This window comes from Kogia breviceps, chromosome 9 (assembly GCF_026419965.1).
Source record: "Kogia breviceps isolate mKogBre1 chromosome 9, mKogBre1 haplotype 1, whole genome shotgun sequence".
In the NCBI taxonomy this organism is placed as follows: Eukaryota; Metazoa; Chordata; class Mammalia; order Artiodactyla; family Physeteridae; genus Kogia; species Kogia breviceps.
In genome coordinates, this window is record NC_081318.1 from 6,153,116 (window position 1) to 6,169,225 (window position 16,110).

At 51.3% G+C, this 16,110-nt stretch overlaps 1 protein-coding gene across 4 annotated transcripts in view; it reads left to right on the top strand.

Moving 5' to 3' along the window:
- Positions 1-16,110, top strand: part of SMARCD3 (SWI/SNF related, matrix associated, actin dependent regulator of chromatin, subfamily d, member 3) — a 56,170-nt gene that overhangs the window by 9,291 nt on the left and 30,769 nt on the right. For 2 of the 4 annotated variants that reach the window (XM_067041864.1, XM_067041863.1), the window contains 2 exons: positions 13,584-13,697; positions 15,395-15,535. In XM_067041864.1, coding sequence (XP_066897965.1) covers positions 15,497-15,535 — 39 coding nt within the window. In that variant the 5' untranslated portion in view covers positions 13,584-13,697; positions 15,395-15,496. Of the gene's footprint in view, positions 1-13,570; positions 13,698-14,667; positions 14,819-15,394; positions 15,536-16,110 lie in introns of those variants that run through there. The other 2 variants (XM_067041865.1, XM_059074122.2) reach the window with 2 other exon arrangements.

The window sequence follows — 16,110 nt, forward strand, 5'->3', positions numbered from 1 at the left end:
TCTCTCCTCCGAGCTGCCCTCCTGCCTCCCTCCCGGGGCTGCTTCTCTCCCGCGCTGACTGCAGTGGAGGACAGGCCTGCTCTGCTCCTTCCTTGTGTCCCGCCCTCTCACGTCTCCCCCATTTCAGGGCCAGTCCCTCCAAGGAAAAGGGGGGGTGGTGACAGTAAAAGCACATGTGAGCGGGTGTCAAGGGTTGTATTTGTCTCTGATCTCCACTGGCAGGCTGCTCTGGGCTCCAAAGCCGGGCTGGGGGGTCAAGGCCCAGCTCTACCTGGCAAGCCGGCTGGCCTTGGGCAGGCTAGCTCACCTTTCCTGAGTGCAAATCTTCATCGATGCGATGGAAACCATGGCACCAAGAATAGCTCTGACGCTTCGAGGGGACTATCCTAAATGCTGAACTCAGTGTGTCCCTTGGTGATGTTCTCCTCGTTAAATTGGCCTCTTCCAGGCCCCATCTTAGGCCAGCCCCTTTCATTCGTCCTCTCGACAAGTGCCTGCTGTGTGCTGGGTGCCAGGGAGCTGCGGCGAGGAAGGCAGAGCCCACCTCTGCTCTGGCCGAGCTGGGGTTCTTGAGAAGACACAGTCCAACAAGGGCCGGGCAGGTTGTGGGCCAGCAGAGCAGGGAGTTCTGGGGACCAGGGCGCTGGCTTCAGGATGAGCAGGACTTTCCAGGTGAGATGAGCTAGAGGGTGGCCCCAAGGTGGGCTCACTTGATCTGCTCAGTGCTGTTCATCCCGACAGGACACCCTGCCCAGTACCCCTTCCTCTGCTCTCAGCTCCTCTCTCCCCTTGGCTTTAGCTACTCTCTCCTTCCAGGCTTCCTCCCAGCCTCTGGCCCACGTGGCGGGATACGGAGGCCCTGGGAGCTGGAGGAGGCTTGTCGCAGCCCCGCCAGCGGAGGAGACACCAAGTAGATCACAAGGACCCGGGTCTGCTGACCTGGATCGGCTCTGGCCAGTTGGGTCACATAGTACTGGGGCCCACGGGGCCGACCTGCACCTGTGCGGTGCAGGGGAGAGGAGGGGGGCGAGGGGGGTGGGCTGGGCCCTGGGGACTCCCCCCTGCAGCCTCCTGGGAGTGTCTCTTCTCCCACCCATAGGGGCCTCCTACGCGTTTTGTAGATGAGGAAACTGAGGCTTGGGAAGGTAGTTCTGGTTTTTGTGGCTTCTGTAACGCATCACCACGAACTTGGTGACGTATGAAAAAGAAACGTATTCTCTCTACAGCTTCATGAGGAGCTCCCTACGCCTCCGCAACAGAGGAGGGAGACTCAGTCTGTTGTTCACAGGGGGCTCTGTGCAATAGCTGCCGTCACGTGGAGGTGTGCAACCACTGCAGCAGGTCCCACTCAGGGATGGTCCTGAAAGACAGTCGTGAAGGGAGAGCCTCCCGGTGGTCCCATTTGGGCCAGTCTGGTCGTCCACTTTGCTTCGCAGGAGAGGTGGCTGGGGCTCTGGATCTACACTGACTAATGAGCAACGGGCAACAGACTGGCTGGCTGGTCGGGCACCTCTAATGGTCAAGACCAGGAAGTCTGGGAAAGAGGTCCATGGACGGAAGTCCCAGAAGGAGCACCAGGTGAAGAAACAAAGGTGTCGTTTAAGTTCCCATCAGGGGCAGAAGAGGATCTGGTCATCAGGCTGATGAAATGACCAGTCTGTCCCGTGAATGTCTGTCAGCCTCTCGGCCCCTCCCCGCAGTGCTTTCTCAGTAGGTACTCCTCACTAGGGCCAGTGTGCATATCATCTCCACTGAGGTCCCGAACTGATAAATACTAACAAAGAGCAATGCTGAATCCCCGGCATGGCGGACCAGCCTCATGATCTGTATTGTTCCTCCATGGAGGGAGCTAGTCATTTGTTCCCTTAGGAAGGGAGTCCTGTTCCAGATACAGACCTTCTCTCCCTACTTGCAGAGCTTCTGCCGGCACCAGATTTTCAGAATGCCCTATCCGTTGTCATGGTAACCCACACAACATCCTCTCCAACCAAGGAACTCATTATAGAGCAAAAGATGTGTGGCACTGAGTTCATGCCCAAGGAATTCACTGCTCTGTGCACAGTTACCGAAATACTCAGTTGCAGCTGTTTAGATGAACTGGGAAATGGACTCCTGAAGGCTCAGCTTTGTCACCCACCGGAGGCCAGCACCCTGCAAGGCTAGGTGCCCTCCTCGAGGGTGTGGTGTCTCCTCTGGGAGAATACACAGAGCCTGTTCTTTGACAGGGTACCCCCAGAGATGCGAGTTGGTCTCCGGTGAAACCTGGAGAGATTCAAGGAGAGAGGAGAGGCATGAAGTCATCATTGGGTGTGTGGACGTGCGGAAGGACTAGAGCGGACGAAGAAACGCCTCTCTCGCTATTGCGTCAAACAGCCCTCTTACCGGGCGTCTGCTTCTCCCCCCATAACCTTGGGCTCAGTAGGTTTGGAGGTCCTAGTGCACAGAAGGAACACTCTCCCCAGGGAACACAATCTTGATCCCATTAGATTGGCAGCTCCGGTTTGCTACTGGCCGCTTTGGGGCTTCTCGTGCTGCTGAACCAACTGTCCTGGTCGGGTTCACCGTCGCAGTTCCCAGGGGAAATCGGACTGCGGGGACAGAATAGGCCACGGAGCACAGTATCTGAACCAGAGGGTTTGCTGGAGTGCGTCACAGTCTCCTCAGTCCAAAAATCATGGCCAGTGGGAAACTGGTGACTCAAGAAAGATAGGACAGCTAAAAAGTTGAATCTTATGGGAATGAGGAATGGGGCCACCCCTGTCAAAAGGCAAGGGAATTACAGACGAGGAGGCAGTGGAAGAAGGAAGCTAAGAGCAGCAGCTTGGGTCTGGTGGCCAGCAACTAGTGGGCGTTCTCTTTCTTCCTTTCTTCCTGTTACTTTCTGTGCAGAGCAGTGTTGGTCACTAACGCTATTCCGACTGGAATTATGACGTACTGACAGCACCTCGCTGTGATCGGTGGCTGTTGAGACTTGGTGTTTCCCCTGGGTGGGACCGCAAGATGTATTCCTCTAAGCAAAGGACAGAAAGTCTCTCCTGATCCGTTCTCTGTCCTTCTCCTGCCTGCTTTGTGTCCCAGGAGGCTGACCTTGACAGACTGCATCATCCGGACTCCCTCACCTTCCGGCTTCTAGTTGGACGTGGCCAGTGGAAGCTCCACGGGGCATCCGAGGTGGGTCAGGGGATTTATCATGGTTTCGACAGTGGCTGCGTGTCTCTGCAGTCCCTGCTGCGCCAGACCCTCTTCCACAGCCTTGAGCCCATGTGGTCCTGACGGTGCCATCCCCTCTCCTTGCCCCCTTGGTCTCCGTCTGACGCTAGTGTCTGGATGCTACATCATCATTATTGGTTCCTTTAGCCCTGCCCACATCTCGCGAAGAGGCCCTTCATTAACTTTCTTCGATTAAACCTTCTTTCTGTGCCATATACTTCCCGCTGGGAGCTTGACTGATCTTCGGACCTTTAAGTAATTCAGCTTTACTGAAGCATAAAGTTTAAGGTGGGAGGAAATGGTAAGAAAGGAAGCTGTACAGAGAGGGTGACCAGTTACGAGAGGCTTTGTACACCGTGATAACATCTGTTTTACACGCACGCGCAGGACAAGCTACCTAACCTCTCTGTGTCTCAGTTTCGTCCCCTATAAAATAAGGATAACGATAGGACACACCTTTGGAGCGCCCGTGAGGATTAGATTACAGAAGGCATGTGAAACACTTGAAGCAGTGCCTGGCACAGCAAGTGACAGCGTTGTTAGGGACAGAGAGTGACTGCAGGGTTTTAAACAAGGAAGCGACCAGGTCAGATGTGGTGGTTCAAAAAGTTACTCTGGAGGAAAAGTGGAGAAGACGTGGGTTTTGTCAGTGAACAAGTGGAATGAAACAAGACCACAAGCAGGAACACCAGTAAGGGGACTACTGCAACAGTCCTAGCAATAATAATAATAGTAACTTATGAAGAACTGCCATCCAAACAAGGAATCAAAGAAAGAGGATGATATGGGTTACAAGAAACAGGAATTCCAACACAATATCTGGGATCTTTAGGAAGTTCAATTTTGCTGAAGCCTGACTAGCAAGGCGAGGGTGATGGAAGAGCTGCCCCTCCCCCAGCTCCACACCTACCCTGTCTGGGGTCCAGAGAGAATCCTTCTAGCTCGCTGTCACTCTCTCCACCATCGCTCCCATCTTAATTCCTGATAAGTGGACTATCCACATAGAGGATACTTCCAGAATCTTGGCCTCTCAGTTTCTTAAACTCCTCTCCGGCTCTGATCCTGATCTCCGCCCTCCCTCAGCCACTTGCTTCCACAGTCTTACCCTAGACCTCATCATTAACATGACTGCAGTCTTCCCACGCCCAAATCATCATCCAAAGCTTCTCTACCCCTCAAGCCTCCAAAGTCTCCTCCTCCGTCCAAACACTCAGTAGTGAGTTTGCTCCCGTTTTACCAAGGAGGCAGCAGCAGTCAGAAGAGAGCTTCCCCGACAATCAGTCTGCCCACCCACCTGCCTCTGCGCCCCCAAACTCTCCCCTCCTGCCTGTTCTCTGCCAAGTCATCCCAGAGACCCCGAGTTAATGGGTTAGGGGTGTGGCCTGGGCTGGAGATCTTGAAATGCTCCCAGATGACTTTCACGTCCACCCAAGGTTGAAAACTGCTGCCGTAGATGAATGACCCATGTGCTCTCCCCTCTTACCTACACAAGGACATTGTTCCAGAAATCGTCCCCTCCTTCCCAGCGTCATTCATTTGTCCCTCCACTGGCTCCTTCTCTTCAGCTACGAACATGCTCTTAATTCTCCCAATTTAAAGAAAGCTTTTCCGCCCCGTTTCTCCCTCCAGCTACTGCTTCACTGCAAAACTTCTCTGAAGGGTACTTGTGTCTGTAATTCCTCTTCTTCCCTTCGCCCCGTGGACCCACCAAGGCTGCTGCTGTCACGTTCACCAACGGCCTCCTCAGGGCTATAGCCTGTGGCTGCTGCTCGGTCTTCGACCTCAGTGACGATCGGCAAAATTTGTCGCAGTGACCACTGCCTTCTCCCTAGAATGCGTCTTCAAACTGCCTTCCAGGATGCTACATTCCTCTGGTTTTCCTCCTAATTTGTGACGGACCCTTTCTCCTCATCCTTTCTTGGTTCCTCCTGTTATCTGATCCCTTAACACTGGACCGCCCCAAGGCTCAGGCTTTGGACCTCTTCCCTACCCATGTGCGTCCTCTTGGGACCCTCATCCAGTCTCGTGCCATTAATACTTTCTAAACATTGACTGCTACGCGTACATTTCCAGCCTGAACGCCCGATGCCTACATCCAGGTGCCAACTGGACTTCTCTTCTTGAATGTCTAGCAGGCATCTCAAATGCATCACGTGCAGAACGGAGCCCCGACCTCTTCTCAAACACGCTCCTCCCGGCACACACTCCGTGCCGTGAGTGCATGGCAGCTCCGTCCTCTGGGGGGTGGAGGGGGGCCCGGGCTCTGTCCTTGTAACCTGCAGGACTGCCACACCCAGGGTCAAGCTGAGAGCAAATCCCAGTGACTCTGCTTTCCAGATATACTCAGAATGCAGCCATTTCTCACCATCTCTGTTGCTACCTTTGATTCGAATCCGGTCTCTGTATCACCTGAGTGATTGGACGGCCTCCCGTCTGGCCTCCTTGCTCTTGCCTTGCCCCCTACCCTGACTGCTCAGCCTGGCAGCATATTGGCCCAGTTCCGCATCAGTCACATCGTGTCTGTCCTGCTCAAACCCTCCAACATCTTCCCATCTCATTCACGGTAAAAGGCAAGGCTCTCAAAATAGCCTACGGGGCCCTGTGTGGTCCCTCCTCCCCACCCCACGTGCACACAGAGGCTATTGTCTCTCTGACCTCAGAGCTTCCAGCTACACCCAGGTTCCTTTAATACACAGGCCCATAAACCCAGGGCCTTTGCACTTGGTGTTCCCTCCTGACCCCGCTCCCACAGCGAACTTTTCATCTCCCTTCCCTAGTTTTTATAAATGAAACTTTTTATTTGGGGATAATTGTCAATTCGTGTACAGTTGTAAGAAACAATACAGAGAGGCCCTGTTTATCCTTCAGTTTTTCCCAGTGGTGACCTCTTGCAAAACTATTGTGTGATATACAGTGAATATGTTGGCTGTCTGTGGCTACTGTAAAAATCACCACCAACTAGGTGACTTAAAGCAATAGAAATGTATTCTCTCACAATTGTGCAGGCGAGAAGTCCCAAACCAAGGAGTAGGCAGCGCTGTCGCCCCTTCCGGGGGCTCTAGGAGAGAATCTGCTCCTTGCTTTTTCCAGCTTCAGGTGGCTGGCCCACTGCACCTTCCTCTCCTCTGTCTTCCCAGCACCTTCTCCTGTGCACGCGTGCCCACTGCCTCTCTCTTCTAAGGACACTTGTAATGACATTTGAAGCCCACACGGATAATCCAGGATAATCTCCTGATCTCAAGATCCTTCATTTAATTACATCTGCAAAGACCTTTTCTCCAAAGAAGGCAGCATTTACAGGTTCTGGGCACTAGGTTTGGACCTACCTCTGGGAGCCATTACCAACTTCGCGTAGCAGTGAAGACAGGACCATTCCCATCACCACAGAATTCCTCAAGTTGCCCTTTATAGCCACACCCACTTCCCTTCCATCCCCACTCCCTCCTTAACACCTGGCAACCGCTAATCTGTTCTCCATCCCTATAATTTTGTCATTTCAAGAATGTTATATAAATGGAATCACACAGTATGTAACCTTTTGAAACTAGCTTTTTTCACTCAGCATACTTACTTTGAGTGTCACCCGTGTAGCTGTATGTATCAATAGCTTATTCCTTTTCATTGCTTAGTGGGAGCCCATGCTATGGATATGCAAGTTTGTTTAACCCACCATTCACCCACCAAAGGACACTTGGGTGGCTTCCAGGTTGGGGCTATTATGAATAAAGCTGCTATGAACATTCATAGGCAGGTTTTGGGGTGAACATACGTTTTCATTTCTCTGGGACAAATGCCCAAGAGTGCAATTACTGTGTTAAGTGAGTGTTTAGTTTTATAAGAAAATGCCAAACTGTGTTCCAGAGGACCAGTTTGCATTCCCACCAGTAATGTATGGGTGAGTTGTTCAGTTTTTTTACATCTTCACTAGCATTAGGTATTGTCACTAGTTTCTATTTTAACCATTCTGATAGTTGTGTAGTCTAATGGTTAGAGGTAGTAAACAGCCTTCCATGGGCTTATTTACCACCCTTATGTCCTCTTTGGTGAAGTGTCTGTTCATGTCTTTTGCTCATTTTCTAATTGGATTGTCTGGGGTATTTTTACCTCTGAGTTTTAAGCATTCTTTGTATAGTCTAAATACTAGTCATTTGTCTGATATGTGTTTTATACATATTTTCTCCTACCCTTTAGCTTTTATTGTCATCTTCTTGGCAGAGTCATTCAAGAGCAATTTTTAAAACTATTTATCAGTTTTTCCTTTTATGGATGGTGCATTTAGTGTCAAGTCAAAGAACTCTTCGCCTTGCCCTAGATCCCAAAGATTTCTCTCTGATATTTTTTCTAAGGGTTTTATAGTTTTATCTTTTACATTTAAATCTGTGATACATTTTGAGTTAATGTTGTATAAGGTCTGAGAGTTAAGTGGAGTTCATTTTTGTGTCTTTGGATGTCCAGTTGTTCCCACACCATTTGGTGAAAGGTTATCTTTTCTCCATTGAATTGCTTTTGCACTTCTGTCAAAAATCAATTGAGCATATTTGTGTGAGTTTATTTCTGGGTTCTCTGTTCTGTTCTATTGATCTACGTATCTATCCCTCTGCCAATATCACATTGTGTTGATTACTGTAGCTATAGAATAAGCCTCAACATGGGGGAGAGTGATTCTTCCACTTTATTCTTCTTTTTCAAAAATGTGTTAGGTACTCTAGTTCCTTTGCCTTTTTTTTTTTTTTTTTTTTTTTTTTTTTTGCAGTACGCGGGCCTCTCACCGTTGTGGCCTCTCCCATCTCTCCCATTGCGGAGCACAGGCTCCGGACGCGCAGGCTCAGCGGCCATGGCTCACGGGCCCAGCCGCTCCGTGGCATGTGGGATCTTCGCGGACCGGGGCACGAACCCGCGTCCCCTGCATCGGCAGGCGGACCCTCAACCACTGCACCACCAGGGAAGCCCCCTTTGCCTTTTTATATAAATTTTAAAATAATCTTCTCTTTATCTACAAAAACTCTTGCTGAGATTTTGATAGGAATTGAGTTAACCTGAATATCAATTTGAAAGAATTGATGTCTTTACTATGTAGAATCTTCCAAACCATCAACATGCTATTTCTCTCCATTATTTCGGTTTTCTTTGTTTTCTTTCATCATCATTGGGTAGTTTCAGCATGAAAATCCTGCACATGTTATATTTACACTAAATATTTCCATCTTTTGAGTAATTGTAAATGGTTTTGTTTTTTTAATTTCAGTGTCCACATGGTCATTGCTAGTACATAGAAATGCTATTGATTTTTGTGTCCTTTTATAATCTGTGGCCTTGCAGAACTCACTTATTAGTTCTAGGAGGTTTGTTTGTTTGTGGGCTTTTTAAAAAAGATTTATTGGGATTCTCTGTGTAGACAGTCATGTCATCTTCAAATAAGGATACTTTTATTTCTTCTTTATGATTTCTATGTCTTTTCTTTCCTTTTTTTGCCTTGTTGCTCTGGCTAGAACTTCCAGAAATGTGTTGAATAAGAGTAACAAGAGTGGACATTTTTGCCTTTTTCTGGATCTTAGGGGAAAAGCATTCAGTTTTTCACAGTTAAGTGTAGTGTTAGCTCAAGGTGTTCTGTAGATGCCCTTTATCAAGTTGAGGAAGTTCCCTCTGTTCCAATTTTTCTGAGAGTTCTTATCATGAATGGGTGTTGGATTTTGTCAAATGCTTTCTCTGCATTGATTGATGTGATCATTTGATTTTACTTCTTTAGCCTGTTAATATGGTAGGTTACATTGATAGATTTTTTTAAAAATATTTATTTAGTTATTTATTTTGGCTGCTCCGGGTCTTAGTTGCGACACGCCAGATCTTTGTTGCAGCATGCGGACTTCTTAGTTGCGGCATGTGGACTCTTAATTGCAGCATGCGGGATCTAGTTCCCCGACCAGGGATTGAAACCGGGCCCCCTGCATTGGGAGGGCAGAGTCTTACCCACTGGACCACCAGGGAAGTCCCAACATTGATAGATTTTTTAATATTGAAGCAGCCTTGCATACCTGGAATGAACATCTCACATATTTTTCTTACTTGTTGTCTATCTTTCCCATTGGAAGTCAAGTTCCGAGCAGGAAGAAACTTTCTGGTTCATTTTATTCATTGCTGTGTCCTAGTCCCCGAAACAACACCAGGCATACAGTAAGCTCTCAACACCTACTCGTCGAATGAATGAAAGAACAGTAGAGCTGTGAAGAGAATTTCCAAGATTAATGTGAAGGGAGATTCCAGGATGACAGCTGTGGATCCAGGTGGAACAGGTCAGAAGGCTCCAGAAGAACCATTAGAGCCTGAATGCCCTGAGAAGAGGTCTAGACAGTCTGCAGAGCTTTGGGGTTGATTTGATAAGTACATAGAAAACTAAGCAAACAAACAAACAAGCATTTTTTTTAAAAAAAAGGTAATCATTCTTGTGGTGCATCCACACAATGGAATATTATTCTAAAAAGAAATGAGCTATCAAGCCACAAGGAGACATAAAAGGAGGAGCCTTAAATGCATATTTCGAAGTGAAAGAAGCCAATCTGAAAAAGCTGCATCCTGTATGATTCTAACTCTATGACATTCTGAAAAAGGCAAAGCTATGGAAACAGTTAAAGATCAGTGGTTGCCAGGGGTTAGGAGAGGGAAAGATGGACAGCACGGGGGATTTTAGGCAGTGAAACTACCCTGCGTGATACTATAATGCTGGATACAGGTCCTTATACATTCATCCAGACCCAGAGAATGTACAACACCAGGAGTGAACCCTCCTGTAAACTATGGACTTCGGGTGACTGTGATGTGTCGGTGTATGTTCATCAGTAGTTACAAGTGTACCTCTCTGCTGGGGGATGCTGATGATGGGGACAGGCCGTGTGTTGGGGTCAGGGGGCTCGGGGGTATATATATATGGGACCCCTCTGTACTTTCTACTCCATTTTGCTGTGAATCTAAAGTTGCTCTTAAAGTATTTTTTAAGCTAATTATGAACTCCAGAGAAAACAAAAGTTGCCCAGGAGAGGAAGAGCACTCACAGTTTACTCTACGGGTTCAGTCAGGACCATGTCCAGGTATTTGTGGGGCCTGAAGTTTACACAATTGAGGGAGGACTCTTTAAGAAAAGAAAAGCACTAAATCAGAAAAAATCTGATTAACTCTCAGAGCAGTTTCTGGAATCTTTGTACCTTCCCTGCCCTGATCTGTGGGTCTGTTTGGGGGACACAGAAGCAGGGAGGGGGCTGATGAGTCCTGAAAACCCCAAGGAAAGCCCAGAACTCCAGAAGGTACAGCAGCCCTTGCTGGTGCCCACCAGCCCGGGACAAAGCACGCGCTCCTGGGCACGCACCCCAGACCCCCGCACCGGGCAGGCTCCTTCGCCTGCTCCTTCAGTTCACCAGGCTGCAGCGCCATCTGAACCAGTTTTTCTTAGAGTCCATCTATATGTGTGAGCATACAGTATTTGTTTTTCTCCTTCTGACTGACTTCACTCTGTAGGACAGACTCCAGGTCCATCCACCTCACTACAAATAACTCAAGTTCGTTTCTTTTTATGGCTGAGAATAAAGATGCAGATGTAGAGCATGGACTTGAGGACCCGGCGAGGTGGGGCGGGTAAGCTGGGATGAAGTGAGAGAGCAGCATGGACATATCTACACTACCGAATGTAAAATAGCTAGCTAGCGGGAACCGCATAGCACAGGGAGATCAGTTCAGTGCTTTGTGACCACCTAGAGGGGTGGGATAGGGAGGGTGGGAGGGAGACGCAAGAGGGAAGAGATATGGGAACATATGTATACGTATATCTGATTCGCTTTGTTATACAGCGGAAGCTAACACACCACTGTAAAGCAATTCTACTCCAATAGAGATGTTTAAAAAAAAAAACTCAGCACTAAGGCTGCCTCTTCCCCGAACGTACTCCCCGCCCACTTCCCCAGAGATGCCTGCGGGGGGGCATGGGAGGAAGCCCAACCGACATGGATTTGAACCCCAGCTCTGCCACGTGTGAGTTACAATGGCCTCGGACGTGTCACTTGACCTCCCAGAACTTCGTGTTTTATCTTCTGTAAATGCAAATAGTAATGTCCGTCCTGCAGGGCTGTTGGGAAGGACAAACACCTGATATAGTGCTGGACACGTGGTGAGGGTGAGGAAACACGTCTTTCTTACCCTTTTTTGGCGGGGGGTGGGGCACGCGGCATGTGGGATCTTAGTTCCCTGACCAGGGCTTGAACCCGTGCCCCTCTGCAATGGAAGCGTGGCGTCTTAACCACTGGACCACCAGGGAAATCTCACATCTTTCTTACTTTCTAGTAGCATTAAAAATTTTTTTTTCATTGTGGTAAAATACAAATAAAAGAAAATTTACCATCTTAACCATTTTTTCAGTGCACAGTTCTGTGGCGTTAACTACGTTCACATTGTTAATCACCACTATCCATCCACAGAACTGTTTTCATCTAGCAACACAAATTCTGTCCCCGTTAACACTAACTCCCCATTCCTGCTTCCCCACAATCCCTGGCACCCTCCGTTCTACTGGCCGTACCCCCCCAGCATTGGGGCTGGCCTCTGTGACTGGACTCCTTCCTTCTACCTGGTGTAGTGAGCTATTTACCTGTATTAATCCCGCACCTGGTTCAGAGGCGGTTCATATCCCTGCCGCATAGAGCCTAGTACAGGGCCGGGCCCACAGTAACACCAGCTCCAGGAAGAAGCGCGGAATGCCTGAGGGAGATGAACACACAAAGGGTCCCGTATGGTTAATGGGTTTGTGGTCTGATTTTGCATAGTGGGTGCTCAGAAAATACTGAAAGTCTAAAAGATGATATAAACGATTTTTGTGAACTTTTACATATTTTTTGAATGGGTAAAGTATTCTAAATTCAAAAGCTACAAAAGAAAACACAGTGGAAAGTAAAGGTTCCTCCACCCCTGTCCTCCAGCCCCTCACCAGAGGCAGCCGCTGTGACCAGTTTCTCCTGTATCTGTCCAGAGGCCTCTGTGTGTGTGTGTGTGTGTGTGTTCGTGCACTTACAGACACACACACACACACACACACACTAGCACGCTTTACACACTGTTCTGCACATTTTCCTTTTATTCTCTTGTCTCACCTTTGAGATTCTTCTCTATCAGTATATAGAGGGTTTCCCTACTGGTTTTTTTGCTTTGTTTTGTCTTTTTTTTTGTCCACACTGCACAGCCTGTAGGATCTTAGTTCCCCCACCAGAGATCGAACCTGGGCCCTTCAGCAATGAAAGCACAGAATCCTAACCACTGGACCGCCAGGGAATTCCCGCCCTACTCCGATAGATTCATTGAGTGGTGTATTTATTTTGTCACCTGTTTACACTGGTCACGTGATTTGTTTACTGTGTCACCTGTTGATGAACCTTCAGACGTTTCCAAATTCTTGCTATTCAAGCAGTAGTACAGTGAACAACCCCAGGTCTCACTCACGAATGATTGAATTTTGTATATAGTTGTGTGTATGTGTGAATCCCAAACTCCTAATTTATCCCTCCCCCCTCCTGTTTGGTAACCATGTTTGTTTTCTACGTCTGTGAGTCTATTTCTGTTTTGTAAATAAGTTCATTTGAAAAAAAAAAGAAATAAGTTCATTTGTATCATTTTTTTAGATTCCACATATAAGTGATTATCATATGATGCTTGTCTTTCTCTTTTGCTGACAACAGAATCGTATTCAGCCTTAGAAGGAAAGAAATTCTGACACATGCTACAGCATGGATGAACCTTGAGGACTTTATACTAAGTGAAATCAGCCAGTCACATAAGGGCAAATACTGTATGATTTCATTCATATGAGGTATTCAGAGTACTCAGATTCACAGAGACAGAGAGCCCGTGGGGTGACCAGAGAGCGGCCTATCTAGCTGGACGTCCAGAAAGGGCTTCTCTTGGCTGCCAGAGTCCCTGCAGAGACAGGAGTAAAGCTGGGAGGAACCCAGATTAGACCATGAGTGTCAAGTGCATAGTGGGGTGGGGGGCATGGGTCAGAGCCTGTCCCTGAACCTGGAGTGGAACCGAAGCCCCCTCCCCACCCCACAGCGTTTGTGTGTGTGTGTGTGTGTGTGTGTGTGTGTGTGTGTGTGTGTGTGTGGTCCTAGACTAGGTAACGCCTGCGGTCACATCGGACGCTCTGACGGTCTGTGTGAATCCACGAGCGCGTAGGTGCATCCACAGACCGAAGGCACATCTGTGCACAGACTGCAGATCACAATGGGCCCGGCAAGGGCGCGCCGCGGTGCTCCTAGCCTGGCGATCACATATTCGGATGGATGGGGCGACGCTGCCTGCTCTGATCCCTAACTCATTATTAAACTCCTCGCTCTTTGCAGACGCTCCCTGCGCCTCCCCCGCTCAGCGCTGCAGCGGCGCAGGCGCCGGGGCCGAGCCGAGCGCCGAGCTGGGAGCGAGCAGCCGCGCTCCGGGCCAGGGTCCCGGGGGAGCAGGTGAGCGACCCGCGCCGCGCGGTCCCCAGGCCCTTGGAGGAGGCGCCGCGCCGCCGCGCCGCGCCCTTCCCTGCTTGGCAGTACCCGTCTTGCTTCTGTTGGCATCACCCCTCCTTCCCTTGCCTGGCATCCCTCCTCCCCCCTGCCTGGTATCTCCTCTCCTCCCGTCTGCCTGGCATCCCTCCCCCCACCCCGTCTGGCATCTACCCCCTCCTCCCCTTGCCTGGCACCTCCCTTCTTTTCCCTTCCTGGCACCTTCCTCTTACCTGGCACCTTCCCCTTACCTGGCACCCCCTTCTCCCTGCCTGGCTTCTTCCTCCCCTTCTCCCTTCCTGATCTCTCCCCCCCCCCAACTACTGACTCTCTCCCTGCCCCTGCCTGGTACCCACCCCCACTCCCTTTCTTGCACCTCTTCCATGACTGGCAAACTCCCATCCCGCCTCCTCTCTGATTCTCCCCCTTCCTCACCCCTGCCTGGCATCTTTCCCTCCTTCCCCTACCTGGTACCTTCCCTTTCTCTCTCCCCAGCCTTTCCCCTCTTTCCCTTTGCCTGGCACCCCCCTGCCTGGTACCTGCCCTCCTCCCCAACTGCCTGTCACCTCCTCCCTGCCTAGCACTTTCCCATCCTGCTTCTGACTGGCATGCTCTCCCTCCTCTCCACCCGCTGCCTGGCACCTCCCCTTCTCCCCCTGCCTGGCACTTCCCCTCCTCCCCCCTGCCTGGCACCTCCCTTCCTCCCTTGTGTCTGGCACCTCCCCCCTGCCTGGCACCTCCCCTCATCCCCCCTGCCCGGCACCTCCTCTCCTCCCCCCTGCCTGGCACCTCCCCTCCTCCCCCCTGCCTGGCACCTCCCCTCCTTCACCTCCCCTCCTCCTCACCGCCTGGCACCTGCCCTGTCTCCACTTGGCATCCTCTTGCCTGGACACCTCTCTCCCTTCAGACTGTCCCTCTGTCTCCCACCTTGCTGCAGGGCACCTCCTCCCAGCCCTGGGCTGGTAACATCTCCCCTGCTGGCATCTTCCTCCTCTCCTTGCCTCCCATTCCTCCTCACCTTCTCAGAGTGGCCCTCTGGCCAACACCACCTACACGTGACCCTGAACTGCTCTCAAGCCCCGCCCCCTGTAGGTACTGCGCTGCCCCCCCCATCCCCCACTCCCCACCATCTGCCCAGGGGCTCCATCCAGCTCACAAGTTGGGCTCTGACCCCAGCCCGCAGCTGTCCTGCTCTTGCATGGGGGTGAAACCAGGCTGTGCACACAGGGAGGGTTCCATGTGAGCTGAGCAGAGTACAGAGCAGCTCAGATCTACCTGCCAGCCACCCCTAGATTCCCCTGGGACGGCCCTGGGCTCTGGAAGTCATCCAGGTCCCCACCTGGCTGTCGGCCCTCCCCTACCTATTGCCAAGTCCCCCACATCTGCCTGGAGCCTCTGCTCCGTCCACCTGACCCTGTCCTGCAGGACCTGCCTCTGACGGCTTCCTGCACTCACACTCCTCCCACCCCGCACTCCTCCTCGTGCCACCCAGCCGGGCTGGCCCTCGCCCGCCCCCTCGTCCCTTCTTGCACACCTCCTGCCTCCCTCAGAGCGCGCAGGGAGTGGGTCCACGCAGCGGGCCCCTCGGCATCCTCAGGCCCGTTGGGAGTCGGCCTCTGGGGCTTGGGGTCTGGCCCGCCCCTCCCACCGTCCTCTCCTTTCAGATCCTCCTCAGAATGGCCCTCGGCGCTGCAGGCACGGTAGGCTCTGGGCCCGGGCACCGAGGGGGCACTGGATGACTCCCCCACTGCAGGACCCAGCCACCTATGACTCCAGGCCTTCAGCACCCACCCACCGTGGTACAGGTAGGCGCTGTTTCCCCCACCAGCCCAGTAGCAGGAGCCCTGGGGCTCCACTGAGCGCTGCTGGCTCTCAGCCTCTGGTCACACTCCATGGCCCCCTCTTGGCACTTGTGCCCCCATCTGGACCCGTGGCAGTGCCTCTTCTCATCCCCGGTGACAGCTGGAGCCTCTGCCCAGACCCTGCTGCCAGCTACCGCGCCGTTGCCCTCCCTCTTGCTCAGTGTCCCCTTACCTCCCGCCGTCCCCGGGCCCTGCCTCTCAAAGCCATTGCAGACAGGGACGAGCGAGCCTGAAGCCAAGGTGCTGGCTCATGTGAAAATGGTCTAGTGCTCTGGCTTGTTCCGCTTCCTCCCCACCCCAGACCCCCACACACGCCTCCGTGCCCTCGTGTGTGTGAGTGCACCCATGTGCCCAACACCCCCCCACACATGGGCACACGTGCTTTCTGCAGGTCGGGAGGAACAGGAGCCTGCTGAGCCCTGGCACAACTTGGGCTCTAGAAACCTACCCCCAAACATGTATGGCGAACACCCGAAGGCCTTCCAGGCTGCAGGCAGGGCTTTGTTTGGGTCAGGAGG